This window comes from Mandrillus leucophaeus, unplaced genomic scaffold, assembly GCF_000951045.1.
Source record: "Mandrillus leucophaeus isolate KB7577 unplaced genomic scaffold, Mleu.le_1.0 Scaffold1090, whole genome shotgun sequence".
In the NCBI taxonomy this organism is placed as follows: Eukaryota; Metazoa; Chordata; class Mammalia; order Primates; family Cercopithecidae; genus Mandrillus; species Mandrillus leucophaeus.
Window position 1 is genome coordinate 357704 of NW_012099099.1, and position 22861 is coordinate 380564.

The 22861-nt window shown below is 34.3% G+C and overlaps 1 protein-coding gene across 1 annotated transcript in view; it reads right to left on the reverse strand.

The window, feature by feature from the left end:
• Positions 1-22861, reverse strand: part of FOCAD (focadhesin) — a 339855-nt gene that overhangs the window by 139537 nt on the left and 177457 nt on the right. The window contains exons 16-18 of the mRNA XM_011988811.1: positions 6591-6725; positions 3328-3378; positions 2304-2387 (exon numbers count right to left, since the gene is read on the reverse strand). Coding sequence (XP_011844201.1) covers positions 2304-2387; positions 3328-3378; positions 6591-6725 — 270 coding nt within the window. The remainder of the gene's footprint in view (positions 1-2303; positions 2388-3327; positions 3379-6590; positions 6726-22861) is intronic.

The window sequence follows — 22861 nt, forward strand, 5'->3', positions numbered from 1 at the left end:
TATATATAAGTTCTATTTGAAATTCACGATGGGCTCAAAAGTTTGTCACAAGTTTCCATAGGTAAGAAGAGAGAATATGGACACATTTTCACTGGAAAAATAGATAACCTTAAGTCTTGTGTGTAAACCAATTGCCCTTAGTGCAGAGTAATGTCTGTCAACAAAGAATCTTAGTTTCTACATTACAGAAGTCCCACTTGATAGGAACTTCCAAAACATTTGAAAATACATTTTTATAGAAAAACGAGCTGCAGTTTCACATCACTGTTTTATAGTGTCACATCTACAAAACTAAGGTGAAGCACCGACCAGGCTATATCCTTAGCCTTTGGGGACTTGTTTGGGATATGAATACATTGAACACTTTCTAGACTTTTAGTCTTTAGGTGTTCGAACAGCCAAACTGAAATGTAGCAATCAATGAAAAGAAGAAGAATGCATGATGTGGTCTTAGAAGCAATGATTCTCCATAAAGAGATAGGTCCTCGGTATCAGAAGCTGGGGTCAGAGTGAGGAAGACTCTTTCAAACCACTTATACCCCTCATCTCAACCTCAGTTCAGAATATCCACTGCAGCGAGCTATTGTTACTTTTTGGAGTGGGTCATATCCCAGAAGGGGATTAGGGCAGGGAAAAAAAAAAAAAAAAAAAGCTGAAAAGCATAGCTACAAAAGGATAAGCCTTATAGCTTTCCTTTATAGCTCTTTTCACTCTCATGCTGAAAACCCAAACATATATAGAAAACCCCAACTCTAAGTACATTTACCATTTATGTGGAAGATATAAAGAGCTATTTATGGCTATTCAGGGATCAAAGAGTTTAGAAGAGTTAGATTAAGGAAGTAGCTAACATTTGACTGAGTATAGCACTTATAAACTCTTGCAAACATAATTGGAAATTGAATATAAACCCAAAATCAGAAAAAAATATATATAAACATGTCAATATTTTAAAAGGTAGAGACTAAATGTCAAGAGTATGCTGGAGTTATTTAAGAAAAGCTATTACTCCAGCTGGACTATTTTAGGAACAAAAGGTAAAAATAAAGGTAATTTTTATGTTGTGATTTAAATGAATAATTGCCTATTAAAAACAAGAATAAAAGGTACCTCTCCAGATGCTGTAGCTAATCTATTGGCAGGTGTTTGCATATCAAATTTACATGTAGCTTTTTTCCTTTTCTTTTCTTTTTTAAAGCAACAATGGGTATTGCTAGTTACCACAGTGCAGTCTGAAGTCCCACCTTTTTAATTGTATGAGTCATAAAACATCTTTACTTAAGTTTTCCCATTTGTGATCGCTGCATGTCAAGTGGTCAGTCTGTCTTTGTAAGTCCTCAATGACATAGGAAATCCTGCCTGACTTAGGAAATGGTTTTACAAGAGCCTATTTTCAATCCTTTTTATATGGTGGCTCCAATTCAATTTAGTAAACAGAAGTTTGCCTGGTTCCTACTGGCATCTAATCTCAGTGTAAACGGAATCCAGAAGAAAAAGTCAAACCCATTTTAATGCCTGAGGATCCCAAGGAATTCACACCAAACCTTCTTGCCACTTAACCTCAAAGACAGATTCTGAGTAATGTTACATGTAACTTCATCTAACACAATGTCTGCTTGACACTTCAGAGGCATTCAGTAAACATCTGTATGCACTTGAATTCATACTGGCACTAAATAAGAAATCAGATATTTAACCCCTTAATAGGATCTACTAATTTAAAGCTGATTATAATAGGCAAATACTAGAAAAGGTTGTATGTGTTTAGTTTAGTCTAAAAACGAAGATAATATCACACTATGTGTTAACCCTTAAAACAGAGTGATACTTTCTTCATCCAGTTTTCTGGTGCTAACCTATATACCATTTAATATATACTAAAAAAGAAAAAAAAAAAAAAAAAGCAGATTTTTTCATATGGCATCACATTCTTTATCACAAATAGAGATCTTTGGCTGCACATGTGGTATAAAATCTTAGTCTATGAAGGCCGTGCTTGGATTAAAGTCCAGGATGGTATACTAACTAGGCAAAGTGATTCCTATGAGTGACTCAGATCTGGAGCAAGTCACATACCCAGTCAACTTAAGATTTCATTTGCATCATTGGTGTCTTCCGTCTGCTTCAAACCTCTGCAGTCTTTTATAGATAAACAAATAATGGGTATGAATTTTTATCTTGCATGGACAACAAATCTAGGGTTACATATATATTCATCAGGTAAGGATCTCCTAAGATGAGACAGACAAAGTTGTAAACCCTAGCAAATTAAGAAATACCAGTGAGAAAGCAGATATGCCTACCTTTTCAGGCAGATGAAGAATGGTGTGTTCTCCTGCACTAAAGTTGGACAGGGATCTATACGCAGCATTTGCTACAATTGGGTCCTAGATAGGGTTTAAAAAAAAAAAAAAAAAAAAGCAAGCGAACAAAAAAGCACAACATACATTAAACATCAAATCTGGAGGGGGAAAGAAACCTTCCCCACCAATCCCAAGATTCTACAGTCAGTGCTTTGAAAATGGTATTAACGCTTTGCCTACGCCAAAAGTGTATTTACTAGCAATTTCAGAAGAGAGAGCAAGAAATTTAATCCTCGTTTCAAAAGAAAATATTGCAAAAAAAAGTGAAAGGGTCTGCGAAGGGAAGTAAGAACAATTGGAAAAAATTATCAGCATTAAATATTTTTCTGGAGAATATGCCCAATTAAAAATGGGCAAGGAGATCAAAAATACTAAATTTTTATCCTAGTTTGAACATTAAATATAAAGTAACTCATAATTGCTCAAGTCTCCATGAAGTAGTATGATTTAGCAGAAGAGGAATAAGGAATTACTGTCTGATAGGCCTAGGTTTGGATTCGATTCTCTGCCTATTAATAGGACAAGTTAGCCTTTTGGAATCTAAACTCATTCATCCATGAGTTAGGTATAACACCACCAGCAGTCTCCATATATAATCCTTGATTGGTAACAACATCTAAAAGATGGACTGGACTTTTTGTTTCTTTGGTATGCTTGTTGGTGGGGACAGGGCAAAGCAGGAAAAGGGAAAGACCATATAAAAATATAAAATAATATCAACAGTTCCTCTTCCCATCTGTCAGATTCACCAAGTATTAAGTGCACTTTATGGTAAAAATGTATTAATGGGCATCAATTGAGAATAATTTTAAAACCAAAACTTATGAATCATCATGTTTTTTAAAAATTGGGAACCCATTATTTCAAGACAGTTGTACCTTTTATCCTAACAGTCTTATTTTACAAATTTCAAAATTATTTCCCTAGCTTTGTTCTGATTCACTGACAAGCCTTGTGATAATACCTTGTTTTGAGTATGAGTCCAGAGAAAGCTGAGGACTTGAACTTTAAAATTCTGAAAAGTTAACAAACAAAAGAATACATTGTTAAGACCAAGCTAAAACTGAGAATAAACAATCCAAAGTAGCAAATAATGAAAATTAAGTCACTTTTAAAATAACATCACCAGAAATTCCCTTGATGTGTATTCACCCATCATTCATAAAATGTAAATATTCAGAAACAAACTCATCTTCTAAGCACATGGATATTTTAAACACATTAAGATTTTAAAATTATGAAATTTAGAAACCTAACCATTTCTTACTCTTAGTCCCTTCAAGTACTAACAGAAATGTCACTCTTTCATGCCACTGTTCTAGCCTACCCAGAAGAGAGTTTTCCTTTCTCCAAGTGGCCATACGGCACATGGTACACCTCAGCATCTATCATGACTAACTCGCTATGAGGTTGTACAACACTTAAGGCAGTGACTGTGTGTTTTTCATTTCAAAGACCTAGACCACAGAGCCCACACAGTTCCTCAAAGAAGACAAATGTGTATTAAATAATTGATTGAGCATAAAAGCCATTTACCTTCCAACAGTCGGTGGTCTTCATTGCCACCACATCTAACTTTTTGCCCTTCTAAATCATATTAGGTTCCTCTATACCTCCTTGCCTTTGCCTATTCTAGTCCCCAAACTTCAGTGGGAAGCAACAGTGTATTAATTCTTCCAGTTCCAAGTCCAATAGCACACATAAATAATTTCCTTGGATTCTTGATAAGAATGTTTGTCATTTTCTCCACCATACTCTCATTGCTCTTTAATTAACTGTGCTCATCAAATGTTATTATAATTATCATCACTCATATCTGTCTCCTTTAACTACCTTTGAGCTTCTAGAAGGCAGGGACTGATAACATGGTATAATGTGAAAACAAAAGATATGAAACTAGAAAGTCCCGGGTTCAGACATCAGTTTTCACTTAGCTTTTTAACTACAGTCTGAGTCAAGTTACTTGCCTAGAATATAGCAGATACTCAATAAATATTTGTCAAATAAATAGGTCTCTCAAAGCTTTAGTTCCTGTAACTACACAATAAAAAATGATACCTTCCTATCAGATATTAAAACTAATTGGTATAAACTGGTAAGAGTGCTGGGGATTGAATAGGTACTAAAAATAGGGTTGACTATACTTATTAGTATCTCTAAGACCTAGTGCAGTTTTAATAAATATATTCTGATTCAATGAATAAGTGAAGCAAGCACTGTGCAAAGCAATTCAGAAAATACACTATAATTAAATCATGGACTCTATTTTCAATAAGCTTATAGTTCAATGGGGAAAATAATACATGCATACCTATATCTGTAGTATAAATAGAGTAAGTGTTCTTAGAACAGTATAAAGAACTTTGGGAACAAAAGACTCCAGCTTGCAGACAAACTCTCAAAAGATGGGATGAGGTAAAACAATCCTTTTCTTCCTAAAATATATTTTTAATTTAAAGATGAAAAGGAAAGTAATTTGAGATAGAGGGAATAATATGAACAAAGGAAAATAAATGGAAAAGTTTGGAGGAAGATAAGGACACTATAAGCGGTTTAATTTTTTTGGAGTGCAGGATACAGACCACTAATGAGGCCAGATTCCAGAATGCTTTATGGACTTGGTGTAAACAGGTTGGACTACATTTTAGGGAAACTTAAGGTAATGAAGTTACTAGGGACAGAAATGACTTAAGAAGTGCTTTGGGAAAAATTAAATTCAACTTTGGCTCACATCCAAACAAATTCTAAGTAGTTAAAAAACCAATTATCTAAACACACACAGATAAAAGGGGGAGGAGGAAGGAGGGTCTCTCCCTTCTACATTTCTTCACTTCTGCTTTTAAGGGGACTATGTTCACTGAAGAGACACCCCCCTCAAATGGACTGGAAAAGATGGAGAGAATGACCCCAAAGCAGTCTGCCTGAACAACAGAGGAACCCTAATATAAGCATGAAGACAACCAAAATAAGATACCAGAGGAAAAGAATGTAAAATCTGAAAGAAAAAAAAATCTAGTCCAAAAGATAATTCACAACCATGGATACGCCAACACAAAAAAACCAACACACAAACCAACTCATAAATTAACCTGTAATAAAATCTGATTAACTCAAGGTACAAGCAACACAAAGGTATATGATTTTAGCCCCAGAAAAAAAAAAGTAAATACACCCAATATGGCCTTACATTGGCTTTTAGTCTTAGCTCATTATCAGTAGCCCTGCAGACTCTCTGACAATATAAGAGCATGTGCCTGTAAACTGCAGCCATAAGAAAGAATGTTGGTGAACTATATACTCAGAGTCACAAACTGATTCTTTTTTTAAGACCCTAAAAAAAAAGGCTACATGTAAGAATAAACTAAAATATCCTGTATTGATTCATTCATTCAACAACTACTTACTACATACAGATTATGCACCAGGTACTGTGATAGGTATTGTATAGCCAGTAAGGCTAAATTTGATTTTATTCATTGTGCAGCATTTAGAATGAGCGGAAGTATCTTCTAAGCCTGTCTTAATCATATGATCTAACATATATAAGGGACTATTATTGGAATCTGATGGCTGGAATGGCAGTTTATCAAAGTCTGTGAAAAACTAAATCAAATGAGAAGTTCAACAAGACTGCAAGTGAAAATCAACAGCTGCTCTTTGAGGGAAAAGGAAAAAGGCAAGCATGAAAAAAAACATGGTTTACAAACGTAGAGGCATAAATGTAATTCCCTATCCTCTGATGTATTTCACTCAAAGAAGAGATAATGAAGAAAATATTAAGCACTAATATATGAATCTTATTACAAAGAATCTTCCACCAAGTATTTCAACTCATTACAATGACAAACACTGAGTAATTCACAAAGTTTGGAGAGTCTGTCCTGCCTTTATTAATGTCTTTGTGGCTTATTTTTTAGAATTTAAAACATTAAAAAATGATTTTAAATTGTTGGCTTTATGAATTCTATTATTTTGGAAACACTAGTTTTACGACAATGACTTTAAAATCTTGACAATACGCTCATAATTAAAAGGTGGTATCCTTTGTGTAAATAAGTTTTAGACATAAGATTGATGAGGAGCTATCCTTCTACTCCTGAGTCCATAAACACATCAACATGGTCTCAGAACAACAACAAAAGATTAGGAATGTTTATTCCAAAAGTTATTATAACACACATCTTTCCAATGAAGAAGCAGGCAATGTGTTGAGCTCCAAATGCATACCTCATATTCAGTTGTATTGACTGTTAAAGAAGGAACCAGAGAAAATAGTTCACTCAGTGTCTTCAGAATGAGAGGTCTTGTGTCACAACTTAGCTTTGGAGAGAGAGCATTCCAAGTAGAGCGAATGCAAACAACCTGTGAAGCAAATAAAAAAGGTCAACACCGAACAAGACCCCAACATATATAAAGCCATTAAGTAAGAGTACTATATTTTATTATAAGGAAACTTAGGAAAAAAATAAGACTATGCTTAGAAGATAGGATTTAATAAGGTACCACTCCTCAAATGAAATTACTTAAACCAATGTAAACTGTTGAAGTTGTGCCTGCCTCACACAATTGCTTTTTTACTACTTTGCTTTTAGTTAACCAAGTAAATAACTCTCTCCTAAGCACATAAGCTCTCACTCTCACCGACACACACAAAATTAACTCCAGATTATCTAACTATAAACATTGTTTAAGAACCAGTCCCTGAAACAAAGTGGGTAAGACAATGCTAGCACATTTCTTTCTAAAGCCAGGTTTCCACATTTTTTAGAGTTTTTCAGGCTGTTGAAACAATATCACCACTCAGAAAACTGGAGTGTTAACATATATAAATCAAACATTCTCAAATCACCTTACAAGCTTTTAAGAGGCAGGAGAATAACTGTAGTATTCAACATAATAATTTAACACGTTTTAAAAGTCAATTCTGGTTTTTTAAGAGGTCATTAATGATAAAATAAATCTACAGCCCAGCAAAAATGTTATATCATTTCCAATTTGACCCCATTTTCTTAAGCCAGGGGTTCTTCATTCATTTCAATATCTGGTTTTATGGATAGTCAAATGTGTTCTTAAGTTCAATTCCAGCTAACACTGATGATATTTTCACTGATAGACGTTTTATGAAAATTTTGAGACTCAGATAGGAAGAATGCAAACACAGATCAATTAGATAGGCTTTAACAAGAATTAATCTTTCTAAAATATTCCAATCTCTTCTTTTAAGCTGTAATTAACACATACAATTATTCTCTATCTACAAGTATAAATTATTTAGAAAAACTACATAAGGTAGTAAATTTAAAAATGTCAAAGATAAATTAGTAATATATACTTAAGGAGACAGATTAAGAAGAGGTTCAAAGAAAAGACAGTAGACAGAGTATTTCTGAGACAAATTGGATTCAGTGCATTTGCTATTACTTTATACTTCCCGTGAAACAGTAGAATAATAAATACTCTTTGATTTGGGATCCCCTACATGATTTGGGTTCAACTAACCTTTCCTAAGGGCAGTACTGTAGACCAGGCATGACAGTAGGCACATTTACACAAAGAAGTAACTCTGATATTATAAATCATCAGCATTTGAAAAAAAACCCAAACCAATTCTCTAAAAGCTATCAATTCAGCACAGTTGCATACCCAGAGTGGTACACAGTACTCAGAGAAACAATAAAATGTAAGGATGATCTAATCCTTCAAAAACTTGACACCTTATTGTAAAGGAAGAAAAAGACACATCATTCTAAATTATTGGAAACAAAAAGGTACATGATATGATTTTAAACTATTTCAACAGAAAATAGTTTCAAGAGGAATCTATAGAGGAAAGATAAGTCAGTGGGCGGGAGTCATCAGGGAGGGTATCAAGAGACGATAAGGCTTGGGAAGAGACTTGAAGAAAGAATGAACAGAAATCACACAGCCATGCCACAAGAAAATGGAAAGCACAAGTCAAACACAAAACATGTTGTAGGTACAAAAGCATGAGTATTGGTGGGGAAAGGCTGGTAGATCACAGAATACCTAGAATATCAAAGCAGTCAGAACCAAATCTAAAAGAAAAGGCAGGCTATAGGGATTTCAAGTTAAGAAATACAAAACAATTTAAAAGCTATTCTTAACAAATTCATTTGGGCCTGGCGTAGTGGCTCATGCCTGTAATCCCAGCACTTTGGGGAGCCAAGGCAGGTGGATCACTTGAGGTCAGGAATTCGAGACCAGCCTGGCCAACATGGTGAAACCCCCTCTCTACTAAAAATACAAAAATTAGCCAGGCGTGGAGGCATATGCCCCAGCTACTGGGGAGGCTGGGGCACAAAAATCACTTGAACCCAGGAGGCGGAGGTGTCAGTGGGCCGAGATCATGCCACTGCACTTCAGCCTGGGCTACAGAGCGAGACTCTGTCTCAAAAACAACAACAAAAACAAAGAAAACAGTGCAGAACAGGGACAAAGGCCAAGAGACTGAGGAACTAATAAGAGAGCTTTGCACTATTCTCAAGCAATTAAAGTCTCCTAGGGCAGAAGAAAAGGCCATGATTGTGAGGCTTCCCCAGCCACGTGGAACTGTAAGTCCAATTAAACCTCTGTCTTTTGTAAATTGCCCAGTCTTGGGTATGTTTTTATCAGCAGTATGAAAACGGGCTAATAAAGAAATGTGACACCTAAATGCAACATGGGATCCTGGAACAGAAAAAGGACATCTTAAACACACATGTCCATAATTCAGTTAATAGCACTGCACCAATATTAATTTCTTAGTTTTAATAACTGTATTATAGTTACATAAGCAAGATGTTAATATTAGGGGAAGAAGGGTGAAAAAAACATGAAATAATTATCTATTTTCTCTTTTAACAACAGCTCTTTTGATATATAATTCAAATACCATACAATTCTTCATGTAAAGTGTACAATTCACTGGTTTTTGGTATACTTACAAAGCCACACAACATTCAAGTTTGAAATATTTTTATCACCTCCTCCCAAAAAAACCATAATCATTCATCATTCTTGATTGCCCCCTAAGCTCCTCAAATCTAGGCAACCACAAATCTACTTTCTCTCTATATACATTTGCCCATTCTGGGCATTTCCTATAAATAGAATAATATAATATGTGCTCTTCGGTGTCTGGCTTCTATCAGTTAGCACACCTTTTCCAAGGTTCATCCATGTTGTTGTATGTGTTAGTGCTCACTTCTTTTTATTGCCAAATAATACTCCATTCTATGTATATATCCTTTAAACTTTCCATAAGTTTAAAGTAATTTCAAAATAAATTTTTTTAAATAATAGAAAAAAAACACTAGTCAAAAAAGTAATGGCTAAGAATTTCCAAAATTAATAAAATACATTAATTCTCTAACTTAACTTGTAATACAAATAAGCTTATATATTAATACATTATAATATGACCATTAAACACCAAAGACAAAACAACAATCCTCAAAGTTAAAGGGAAAAAACACAGACTACCTGAAAAGGAACAACTGAGAATAACATTTTCTTTCCTTCTTTTCTTTTTTTTTTTTTTTGAGATGGAGATTCACCCTTGTTGCCCGGCTGGAGTGCAATGGTGCAATCTCGGCTCACTGTAACCTCTGCCTCCTGGGTTCAAGCAATTCTCCTGCCTCAGCCTCCCAAGTAGCTGGGATTACAGGCATGTGCCATCACATCCAGCTAATTTTTGGGGGGGATTTAGTAGAGATGGGGTTTCACCATGTTAGTCAGACTGGTCTCGAACTCCTGATCTCAGGTGATCTACCGGTGTCGGCCTCCCAAAGTGCTGGGATTACAGGCATGAGCCACCGTGCCCGGCCAATATTTTCAAAATTAAGACAAAAAGACCATGCAATAAGATCTTAAGAGTGCTGAGGAGCAAATGAAATACTCTCAAGGATAGACCATATGATAGACCACGAAACAAGTCTAAAAGAATTTATAAAAATAGAAATCATATCAAGTAGCTTTCCTGACCACAATGTAATAAAACTAGAAATCAGTAACAAGAATAATTTTGGAAACTATACGAACATATGGAAATTCAACAACATGCTCCTGAAAGACCAGTCAATGAAAAAATTAAAAAGGAAAGTGAAAAATTCCTTGAAACAAATGAAGAACACAAACATACCAAAACATATGGGATACACCAAAAGCAGTACTAAGAGGAAAGCTGATACCAATAAAGTGCTTACATCAATAAAGTAGAAAAACTTCAAATAAACCACCGAACAATACATCTTAAAGAACTAGAAAACAGTAAATCAAACCCAAAATTAGTAGAACAAAAGAAACAAAGATCAGAGCAGAAGTAAATGAAGACTGAAAGACAATAAAAAGATCAATGAAATGAAAAGTTGGCTTCTTGAAAAGATGAGTAAAATCAACAAACCTTTAGCCAGACTAATTAAGAAAAAAAGAGAGAACATTCAAATAAATAAAATCAGAGATGAAAAAGGGAACATTACAAAAAACATTCACAAAGTACAATACCACAAAAATTCAAAGGATCATTAGAGAAGACTATGAGCAACTATAGACAATAAATTGGAAAACTCAGAAGAAACAGATAAATTTGTAGACACATATGGCCTACCAAGATTGAATCAAAAAGAAATCCAAAGCCTTAATCAGCCAATAAAAAGTAATGAGATTGCAGCCATAACAGTTTCCCATCAATAAAAGCCCATAATCTGATGGCTTCATTGCTGATTTCTACCAAATATTTAAAGAAGAACTAATATCAATCCTACTCAAATTATTCCAAAAAATAGAAGAGGAGGGAGTACTTCCAGACCCATTCTATGAAGCCGTTATCACCCTGATACCAAAAGCAGACAAAGACACACTACAAAAAGAAAACTACAGGCCAATATCTCTGACAAACACAGATGCAAAACCTCAACAAAATGCCACCACACCAAATTCAACAATACATTAAAAAGATCGTTCCTCATGATCAAGTAGGATTCATCTCAGGGATGCAAGGATGGTTCAACATATGCAAATCAATCAATGCAATATGTTATATCAGAATGAAGGACAAAGACCATATGATCATTTCAACTGATGCTGAAAAAGAATTCAATAAAATTCAACATCCCTTCATGATTTAAAAAAAAAAAACTCTCAAAAAAAAAAAAAAAAAACTGGGTATAGAAAGAACATACCTCAATACAATAAAAACCATATAAGACAGATCAACAGCTAGCAGCATACTGAATGAGGAAAACTGAAAGCTTTTCCATTAAGATATGGAACAAGACAAGAATACTCACATTCACCATTATTCAACATAGTATAGAAAATACCAGCTACAGCAATCAAGCAAAAGAAAGAAAGGGCATCCCAATTGGAAAAAAATAAGTAAAATTTTTTTTGTTTCCAAATGATATGATCTCATATTTAGAAAAACCTAGAGACTCTACCAAAACAAAATTAGGACCATTAAACTCAGGAAAGTTGCAGAATACAAAATTGACATTCAAAAATCAGTAGCATTTCTATATGCCAACAGCGAACAATCTGAAAAAGAAACCAAGAAAGGAATTCCATTTACAATATCTACACATAAAATAAAATACATAGGAATAAACTTAACCAAAGAAATGAGAGATCCCTACAATGAAAACTAAAAAACGTTGATGAAGGAAAATGAAGAGGACACATAGAAAAAAACAAATGGAAAGATATTCCATGTTCATCAATTGGAAGAATCAATATTGTTAAAATGTCCACAATCTATAGATTCAATGCAATCCTTATCAAAATAACAATTACATTCTTCACAATAACAGAAAACATAATGTTAAAATTTATACAGAAGCATGAAGACCCAGTAAAAGCAAAACCATCCTGAGCAAAAACAACCAAACTGGAGGAATCACACTGCCTGACTTCAAGTTATACTACAGAGCTATAGTAACCAAAACAGCATGGCATTGGCGTAAAAACATACACACAGACAAATATAACAGAATAGACAATGCAGAAATAAATGCACATACCTGCAGTGAATTCATTTTTGACAAAGGTGCCAAGAACATACATTGGGAAAGGACAATCTTCAATAAATGGGGCTGAGAAAACTGGGTAAATATATACAGAAGAATGAAACTTGACCACTATCTCTCACCATACATAAAAATCAAATCAAAATGGATTAAAGACTTAAATCTAACACCTGAAAGGATAAAAGTACTATAAGAAAACATTGGGGAAACATTCTAGTACATAAGTCGGGACAAAGATTTCTTGAGTAATACCTCCAAAGTACAGACAATCAAAGCAAAAATGGACAAACAGGATCACACATCAAACTAAAAAGCTTCTACACAGCAAAGGAAACAATCAACAAAGCGAGGAGACAATCTACAGAATAAGAGAAAATATTTGCAAACTATAAATTTGACAAGGAATTAATAAACGGAATATATATGGAGCTCAAACAACTCAATAAGATATAAGATTATTTCCACTCAAAAACTGGGCAAAAAAATCTGAATAGACATTTCTCAATAGAAGACATATGAAAGGTTAGCAGGTATATGAAAAATGCTCATTATCATCAGAGAAATGCAAATTAAAACTACAATGAGATATTATCTCACCACAGTTAAAATGGTTTTTCTCCAAACGTTCGGCAATAATGAATGCTGGTGAGAATGTGGAGAAAGGGGAACCCTCGTACACTGTTGGTAGGAATATAAATTAGTACAGCCACTATGGAGAAGACTATGGCGTTTTCTCAGAAAAACTAAAAATAGAACTGCCATATGATCCAGCAGTCCCACTGCTGAATATATATCCAAAAGAAAGGAAATCAGTACATCAAAGAGATATCTGCATTCCCATGTTTACTGCAGCACTATTCACAATAGCCAAGATTTGGAAGCAACCTAAGTGTCCACCAACAGATGAATGAATAAATAAAATGTGGTATATACACACAATGGAATATTATTTAACCATAAAAAAGAATGGAATCCTATCATTTGCAACAACATAGACGGAACTGGAGGACATTATGGTAAGTGAAACAAGCCAGGAAAAGAAAGACAAATGTTGCATGTTCTCATATGTGGGAAAAAAAAAAAAGAATATGGGGTAGAATGATGGTTACCAGAGGCTGCAAAGGGTGGCAAGGAGCTGGGGAATAAAGCGGAAATGATTAATGGGTACAAAAATACAGTGAGAATAAGAGCTAGCATTTGATAGAACAATAGAGTGACAACAGTTAACAATAAGTTATTTTGTATTTTCAAAATAACTAAGAGAGTATAATTGAAATGTTCCAAACACAGAGAAATTATAATGCTTGAGGTGATGGATACCCCAGTTATCCTGATTTGATCATTACACAGTGTGACTATATCAAAACATCACATGCACACCATAAATAAATACAACCATTATGTACCCGAAACTAAATTTTTTAAATTTTAAATATTGAAAATAATAAAAATAAAAAACAACTTATTCAGAGATAAGGAAAAAACACTTAACATGGCTTTCAAGGTTTTTCATGATCTGCCTTCTAGCTATTCCTCCAGTCTCACCTCTTCTGCTAGTTCCTTGACATCATATTTGTTTAATAACTACTATTCATATTTAATATTAGAAAAATGAGGAAAAGGAATAGATACATTTTATTTACCCATATATCACCATTTTAAACCACTATTTCTTATATATGGGAAAGTTTTAATAAATAAATATAAAATTATAATGATGAAGTAACTTCCTGTGAGAATTTTTTCCATATAACTCAATTAAATTGGTTAGACTATAGTTTGTATGGTTTAATGCTTGCATTCTTCCAGGTATGACATTTTTTCCTTTAAAATTAAAAAAAAAGCTGTCTATTGCCATTCTTTGTAAAGCACATTCAAGTTTAACTTAAATATTAATTTAATTCCGTGAAAATTAGTTGAATTATTAAAAATGCAAATCAATGGGTATGCAGTGATTTTTAGATTAGGAATTTAAAAAGTTCTAAGGAAACCGCCACCCCACAATGCTAAATCTACCATTGAAAAGTAGGGGCAAAACATGTAATCAATCAATCAATCATGCAGGATAATACCTAGAAATCATCCACATATAAAATATGAATATTGCCGGGCGCGGTGGCTCAAGCCTGTAATCCCAGCACTTTGGAAGGCCGAGACGGGCGGATCACGAGATCAGGAGATCGAGATCATCCTGGCTAAAATACAAAAAACTAGCCGGGCAAGGTGGTGGGTGCCTGTAGTCCCAGCTACTCGGGAGGCTGAGACAGGAGAATGGCGTAAGCCCGGGAGGCAGAGTTTGCAGTGAGCTGAGATCCAGCCACTGCACTCCAGCCTGGGCGACAGAGCAAGACTCCGTCTCAAAAAAAAAAAAAAAAAATATATATATATATATATGAATGAATATTTATGTACAAATGACTCAGAATGCTCTGAGTCTGTCTCAAAGATACTGAAGAAGTCATTTCATCCTAAGTGTTTATGTTATGCATACTTTGTTGCTGGGGAAGAATGATACTTTTCCCATGTCATTCTTCCACAAGAATCTTACCAATTTGCCATGTTATTCTTCCACAAGAATCTTACCAACACTAAACAGTACAGATTAAAGAAGACTTTATGCAGTGTGGTATGCTGGGAAGAGTACATTTTAAAGTCAGAAATCAAGGTCTCTGATTTGGTAGCTATGTGACTATGGTGAAGTAAATAATTTCCCTCAATCTGTTTCCCTAGCTGCAAAATGGAAATAATACTAGTAACACCTGCTCTATGTACAGCACAAGGTTACCAGTAAAGCCCATATGGAGACACTCTACATAAACCTACTTTATACACTGAAAAATATAGCTATTGTTGTTATAACCAATAGAAAAAAAATAGTGAACCCCAGAAGAATCAGAGCCTTTCCTTCTAATTCCTGTGCTGTAAAAATGACTTTGTTCTTATGCAGAGGAACAGAGAGCTATCTCCTAATTTTACTTTCAAAAGCTATTTCTAGAAATTCCTGAGAACAGCCTACTCCTTTTGTCCTGATTCTTTACTCCAACAGAGGGAAAGCTTTATAAAAAAAAAACCTTTAGGCTATGAAAACTGCCTTATCTGCCCTTTTCATAATGAAGGTAAAAGAAACTGCCTTCACAATTAAAGGACTCAAGTCATCATCACGCAGTGAAGCCCTCTTAAGCTAATGCAGCGCACACAATTCATAAAACAGGATGCTTCTGTTACCAAAACACAATAACGGGATAAGAGAGAGTTTGAAGAGACACAATCAATGGAGCAGAAACAATGAGAAAAATAACATTCTTTCTTATCCTAATAATATAGGGTTAGGGGTTGTTAAATATTTTAAAAAATGACTAGTACAGGTTTATTTAAGCAATTCCACAGCCTTTTAATGTCTGAGACTAGTTTATCATCAAGGCAGTGTTGTAGGGGGGAAAGAAAAAAAGAGAAATAGATATTGAAGTACCTTTTTAAAATTCACTTATAATCTAAATGACAGTAATTCTGATGATTTTCTAATATAGTTGGAACAACTTTTGTCCTGTTCATGGCAAAGAATGTAGATGAACATATCTAAATCCCAAACTATGCCTTAAAGAATCAAAAATATTTGGACTTGTTATAGTAAAGCTACTCTCATATTAACAACCCTTAACATCACCATGACATTTCCAAAAGAGGTGTAACAGAAACTTTTTAAATTATTCTGTATTTCTGAAAAACTATTTGACAGTTTGTAGTACATACTTACAATTCTAATATCTGAATAGAAGAGGTTCAGAATTGTGTGACACAAGTAAAAACAGAGACATTTATTAAACCGATTGATCTAGACTATCAAGCCACCCAAAAGACTCACTACTCAACAGCCAGAGATGTTAGGTTTCTTTTTTATTCCCCCAAGTGAGAAGTTACAGGTCCCTACGATACTTTCACAAGAAACAGTATTTTCCAGTGCAAACTCCATTGATTTCTCTGCAGGAACAGAAAGAATGACACAAAGAACTCCCTATAGGGACATTCACTTTTCAGTTTTGCTAGATTCTGTCTGTATGAATTATCTATTTTTTGGTGGACATTCTTCCAAGATGAACTAGCAAATTCATAGGAAGAATATGTCAAAAAATCCCTTGAGAAGAAAATGATTAGGGCTTTATTCCCCCAAAATAAAGAGAGGAAATTTTTTTTGTAAAGGCCAGCTCCTTCCTCTTTTCTAATAGAGGTTAGACTCCAAGATAATAAAGGAAAATAACAGAAATTCAATCAACATAGCTTAAGACTCAATTAATCAAACTACTGGGAAGTTGTTCAGCAGATACAAAATTAAAAGTAAAGCAAATTGAGTATTTACTAGCAACAAGAGTAAAATATCACTCATCTAAATGTTAAAAAGGGCTAAAGAGGCTATAGGTGAACTGTAGAAAGAGACTGAGAAATACAGTTTACTGTCATTTCATATTTAAAAATCAATATGCTGTGTATCAAAAACAATTGATGAATTAGGCAGTCACTTCAGAGACACTAAGAACAATTTAGAGAGACATTTTAAACTTCAAAGATAAAGTTTTTAGGAATACCTACTGAGTTTAGTCCACTTTACAAAGATAGAATTCCATGAATGCATTTCTAAGTAACCAATGTTGAGAGTTACTGAAACATAACCTGATTACATGTTCAATGAAAATGATTCTTCTATCCTCCCACCCCACCCTATGTATCCACAGATCTAGGGATAACAGAACTGATGAATTCTTCATGGATAAACAATAGGGAAGATCAGTCTTTTAAGCCTGAGTGGCTCACACAACTAATTACAACCCCCTTATAACAAGGAACAAACATTCCTGTGGTCCCTTTTCATAGAAACAAAGAAGTTTCTTCTTAGGAAAATCAAGACTAAAGACAAAACCTATAATCTACAAGTTCAAGAGAGAAAAAGGAAACATTTTAGTAAAACTTCTTAGGAATTACTTTGTTCTTCAGTGCTAGAAAGCTAGTGAATCACAACAAAAATAGTTTCCCCAAAGCAAGGTTTAAACAAGGATAAACAAGATTTTTCCAGCCAAACAAACGCAGCATCTAGCACAGTGCTTGGCATAAAAAAGCACTCATCTCAAAGGTGGTAACTGACCTATCACCAGCTAGGACAGGGCAGAGCACATTTTCTGTCAAGGGCCAGAGAATTAACATTTTAAGTTTCAAGGGCCACATGGTCACTATTACAACTACTCAGTTCTATCACTGTAGCAAGAAAGCAGCCATGGACAATACATAAACAAATGAGCATGGTTGTGTTCCAATAAAACTTTACTTACAAAAAAAGGTAATGAGCTGGACTGGAAGAGTCAGCCATGGTTTGCCAACTCCTGAACTAGACTATGTGATTATTAACTGGATACAGCTGAGCAATCAGATTAGACCAATGCTTCTTTAACTTTAATGTACACTTGAATCTCCTGTGGTGAAAGGATCTCATCACACTACACATTCTAACTCAGTAGGTCTAGAGGAGAGTCTGAGAGTCTCGTTTCAAGCTGCCAGGTGACACAGAAGCTGCTAGTTATAAAACTATACTTTCAGTTACCAGATATTAGACTTTATTAGTGAATTTACTTTAAAATTTCAAAACAGGTAGGAAATTAGAAATGTGACGGCAATAAGTCCTGGATTTTACTTGAATTGTTCCAATATCAGGAATTCTGATGTGTTGCCGCCATAAAGTAAAATTCACAATGAATTCCAAAGTTTAACCTTCCACACTGCTCTTCCACTTAAAGGAAGCATGAAGATAAAAGAACATTTATGCAGATTATCTGGTTTTAGAAACAGGGACATCATATTTTCTAATCCCTTTCTTTACAGATAAAGACACTAGGTGGAAAAAAATTTTTTAATATACCAGTGGAACTAAATAATAACACCCCCAATCCCCAGTGGAAAAAAAAAGAAAATCCTTTCATGGTTTTCAACTTTGTTTGAAAGTGGTAACTTCTGAAATTATTCCTACAAAATATGCAAAGGAATAAGTTTTCACTAGAGATAGACAAGAGAAACCCTGACACTTAAACCAACTTAAGGTTATCTAATATTTCCATAAGACTAATTATTTATCTTCTTTATTCTTCAGTTCAAGAAATGTGAACTGAGCAACTGCTATGTACCAGGTACTAAGCTGGGCACTTTGGGGGAGGAGGTTAGTTGCTAAAACATACTTTCTATCTTCAAGGAGCTTAGCATCAGGTAGTAGAGACTGATACATAAACATGAATTACAAAACCTTGTGTTAAGCAAAACTGCAGAAGTTTCATACTAGATATAGAGGGAGAGATTACCTGGTTAGGGAAGAGAGCAAAGATCAGAAAGGAGTTCCTGGAGGAAATAATATTAAAGAGCAATTATGTGCCAGACACTCTTGTGTCTTTTTAATTTCCAATTATACCAATTTAAATTAGGCCAATTAAATCACATATGATAAAAGAAAATCAAGTTTAAAGCATAACTGAAGGTAGGAGTCTTTAAATGCTTTTTGCTCATGCAACTCCTAAAAAAGCTTTGAAAAATCATGTAAATTGGCATTTAAAAAGCATAAAGACTATAGAAGACTTGTTTTCTAACATATGGTAAATACTTCTTTTTTAAAATAAAATTGCTATAACATTCTATTAAGTTTATACAATTAGATAAAATGCCACAGCAATTTTATATCTACCATCATTCATTTCATAAAATCTATATAAAAAATGTCTCTAACACTCCAAAATTGTATATATTTTCTTCCTTGACAGTGTATTTTTGTCATGTGACAATCCTGCACTTGTACCTCCTAAATCTATAAAAATAAGAAAATAAAAAATAATACAATGTTTTTGAAAAAGAAATTGTATTTCTATTACAGTTATGTTTCATAATTGTATTCGAATATATTTAATGGTTCAGAGTCTGCTATCGGTCACCTCTCATATGCCTCTATAACAAAAATAAATTTATAAATTAAAATTATTTTTATTACTTATGACCATAAGACTAAGAGTTTTTTTAAATTTTGAGTTGCATCATTGTTATGATTATTGCTAATATACAATTAATCAAAACATAAATATTACAAATATTGGTAAGTAATCACCAAACATAAAAGGCTTAAAAAATCGGAAATGGTGTGGTCTCAGTAGAAGAGCAAGATGGTGCCTTGATAAAAAATGCTTCCCCAAAAATCAATATTTTGAATTGTCTCTTTGTTCAATGCCCTGAAATTTTTATACCAGAGAGCAATGAACTAAGAAAGATTTACAAGTAGAGATATGCCTTCTTTTTGTAGAGTAGAAAGGAGGCAATTATGAAAGGACAGTTGGGAAAGGAGAAACAGTTTAATTTAATGCAGATAAATATCAGAGAAGAGTACATAGTGAAGTTGAAGATCTGGAAATGTAGTTACTAAAGCTAACATGGCTGCCTATCCCTTAGAAAGTCTTCAAATACCCCATGTTCACGAGTTTGTAGACCACAGCTTTAATGATTTTTTTCACTGCAAATTAAAGATGCTAACTCTTTGGACCCAAATCTCTTGAGAGTACAGCAAAACCAAAACTGTCCTAAGCAAATAATAAAGAGTTCAAAATTCTATATGTAAAAACTCCGCAAGTGTAAGTGAGCTATTAATGTTGGTTAAGTTATTCCCAGAAGTCTACATTAAGATTGACTGACTATATTAGAATACCGCAGAAAAACATCTATAGTATAACAATAGTTAAAAAAAAAAAAAAAAGAAGAAAACAGATATCGTTTCAAGAAAGCAGACAGCAACTGTTGGGGGAAAGGAAAGGATAGATGGTTGATTTCAAAAAGAGTCCACATGCTGTGGAAAATATATTTTAAAAGATGAGGAAACAAAGGGCATCAAGAAGAAATGTTAGCAAAGTAGGAGAACCAAGAAAGTAGAGGGTCCTAGAGTCCAGGAGAGGAAGGAGATGTCTACAAGGAAAGCTTTTCATGGCTCTTTTCACTCAAGAGAAGTGAAGGAGGTACTGGAAAAGTATATTGGCTTGGCCATTAATAAAATTCTTTTTTATATATTTTTGTCCAAATTAAAAATAAAACAAAGTACCTTCTGTCTAAACTGCTTGCCTATTATAAACTGAGAGTACAGAGAAATAATGCTTTTTTCTCAATTCTTTTCAAACCTAATTATCTATTTCACCAGAAATGCAAATCTACCCAATAATAAAGGCATTTGCAAACATAAAGATACAAAAACATTTATCACAGTGTGATTTATTAAAAATAATAATAGTACTAATAATAATAACAGGAAACCACTTAAATATCCCACAACAGGAAATTCATAAACTACAGTACAGCCACTTGTTCATTCAATTAGATGTCAAAAGTGGATTATCAACACGACATGGTGCCCCTGGTAAACTGCTGGCTGATAAAACAAGTTGCAAAAGAATGTGTACAGCATGATTCCTTTCTCATTATACGTATATACACGGTGGTTAACTCTGTGGTTTATAGTGATTTTTAACCTTCTTTTCTTCCCCTTACAGGTCTCAGAGAATGGTACCCCAAAATGAAGGTCTTGGAAGCAGCTCTCTCTGACCTTCTCTTACCCTCTTGTCTCTGACCCCTCTGTCTTCCCAGAGGCTAGCCACAAAACCTAGAATCCCATGGAAACCAGAACTCTTTTCCCCAAAGCCAGCAATAAGATCTAAACATATTACTCTAACCCTCCCCACCACCTTTCTGTGTAAAAACCGGCCGTAAAGAAACTACCTGACCTACATTGTTGACTGTAGGCCATGAGACCCCTATTCCAGAGAGGATCCTGACCCAGACCCAGGAGGGAACGCAAGCTCAGAGAGACGAAGAAGAATTTAACTGGACAGTCCTTGCTGGGTTTCCCTACTCAGTCTATTAGCATCAAATCATGCCTGTTTTGTCCAGTCATATTTCTACATGGCCACCCATACTTTCTTGAAGCTAAGCATACAAATTAACTGTTTCTCCTGTATCTCTGGATCTTCATTCTGAAGGATTCCACACCACGTAAAACTATGATCAAATAAATTTGTATGCGCCTATTAATCTCCCTTTTTGTCAGTGATTTTCAGCAAATCTTTGGAGAGCAGAGAGAAAGTTTTCCCTTAGCCCCTACACCCCATAATTTCTGACTTTCCTGTCATACTCTTAGAATACTTGAGTCTTACTTTAAAAGAAATATACTCATTTTATGAATTTGATCCTTAATCATTTTTCTATAATTAAAATTAATTTTATTTTGCTCTTCACTTCCCTATACCTTACATAAAAACTTTATTTTCACATGACCTCTAACATTATTGTCTTCTCTTTTAAAGATATTTGGCAAAGTGATCATTCTTTCATAAGAACTGACATTTATGTTTTTTCTATTCACTCACTTAAATTTTGTTTTACAGGGAAACTTGGAAGTTTACTACAGCTGTTCTTATTTTACAAAATAAAGCCAAACCTCTTCTACATGGAAAACTTAATATAATTCCAAGGATATGTTGCATACTCTTATTGCCAAGCATGATTATCACCCCTCCTTCCCCAAAGCATAATCCAGGAATTAACCACTATTCTTGTCACATCCAACCAAATATATGGCTGGTGGTAACTACACAATCCATAAACACAGACCAGGAAATAATACTGCATGAAGCTAAAAAAATTTAAAAAAATTCTGAGCAGATGGACTAAAGAGCTTCCTGCAAGTTGTCAAAGAAAATAATAGCAGCATTATAAGAATTTAGACTTAACATACTACAACATGCAAGAACCTTGAAAACATTATGCTATGTGAAAGAAGCCAGTCACAAAATACCACATACTGCATGATTCCATTTACATAAAATGTCCCAAACAGTCCCTATAGAAACTAAAAGTAGATTATTGGTTGCGTAGGGCTGGGGTAGGGAGAGATGAAGGATTGGGAGGATAGTAGCTAAGGAATGCAGAGTTCCTTTGGAGGATGATGAAAATGTTCCAAACTTATTTGTGGTGATGACCGTACAAGTCTGTGGGAAAACAACTGAACTGCATGATTTAAATGGGTGAATTGCATTATATATAAATTTTATCTCAATAAAGCTATTTATCAAAAAAGCTTGGATTTAGCATGGTTCTACTTGACACCAGGGGAACAGATGTTTTGGAATCAGAGAAATCTAGGTCAAACTTTGCCCATGCCACTAAGTAGCTATGTGACCCTCAGTCTCCACATCTGTAACATGAAAGGTAATACTAATAACAACCTTACAAAGTTACTGTGAAGATGTTCATAAAAAGACTTGGCACAGCACTTGGCAATGGGTAAGCACTAAAATGTCTTCTCTTGGCATCAGTATTAAGATTACATTCTGTTACATTAACTCTTTAACTTAGGGTAATTTTCCAACGATGAACTGGACATTGGACCACCACCTATTTTCAGCACTATGCTGGATATGT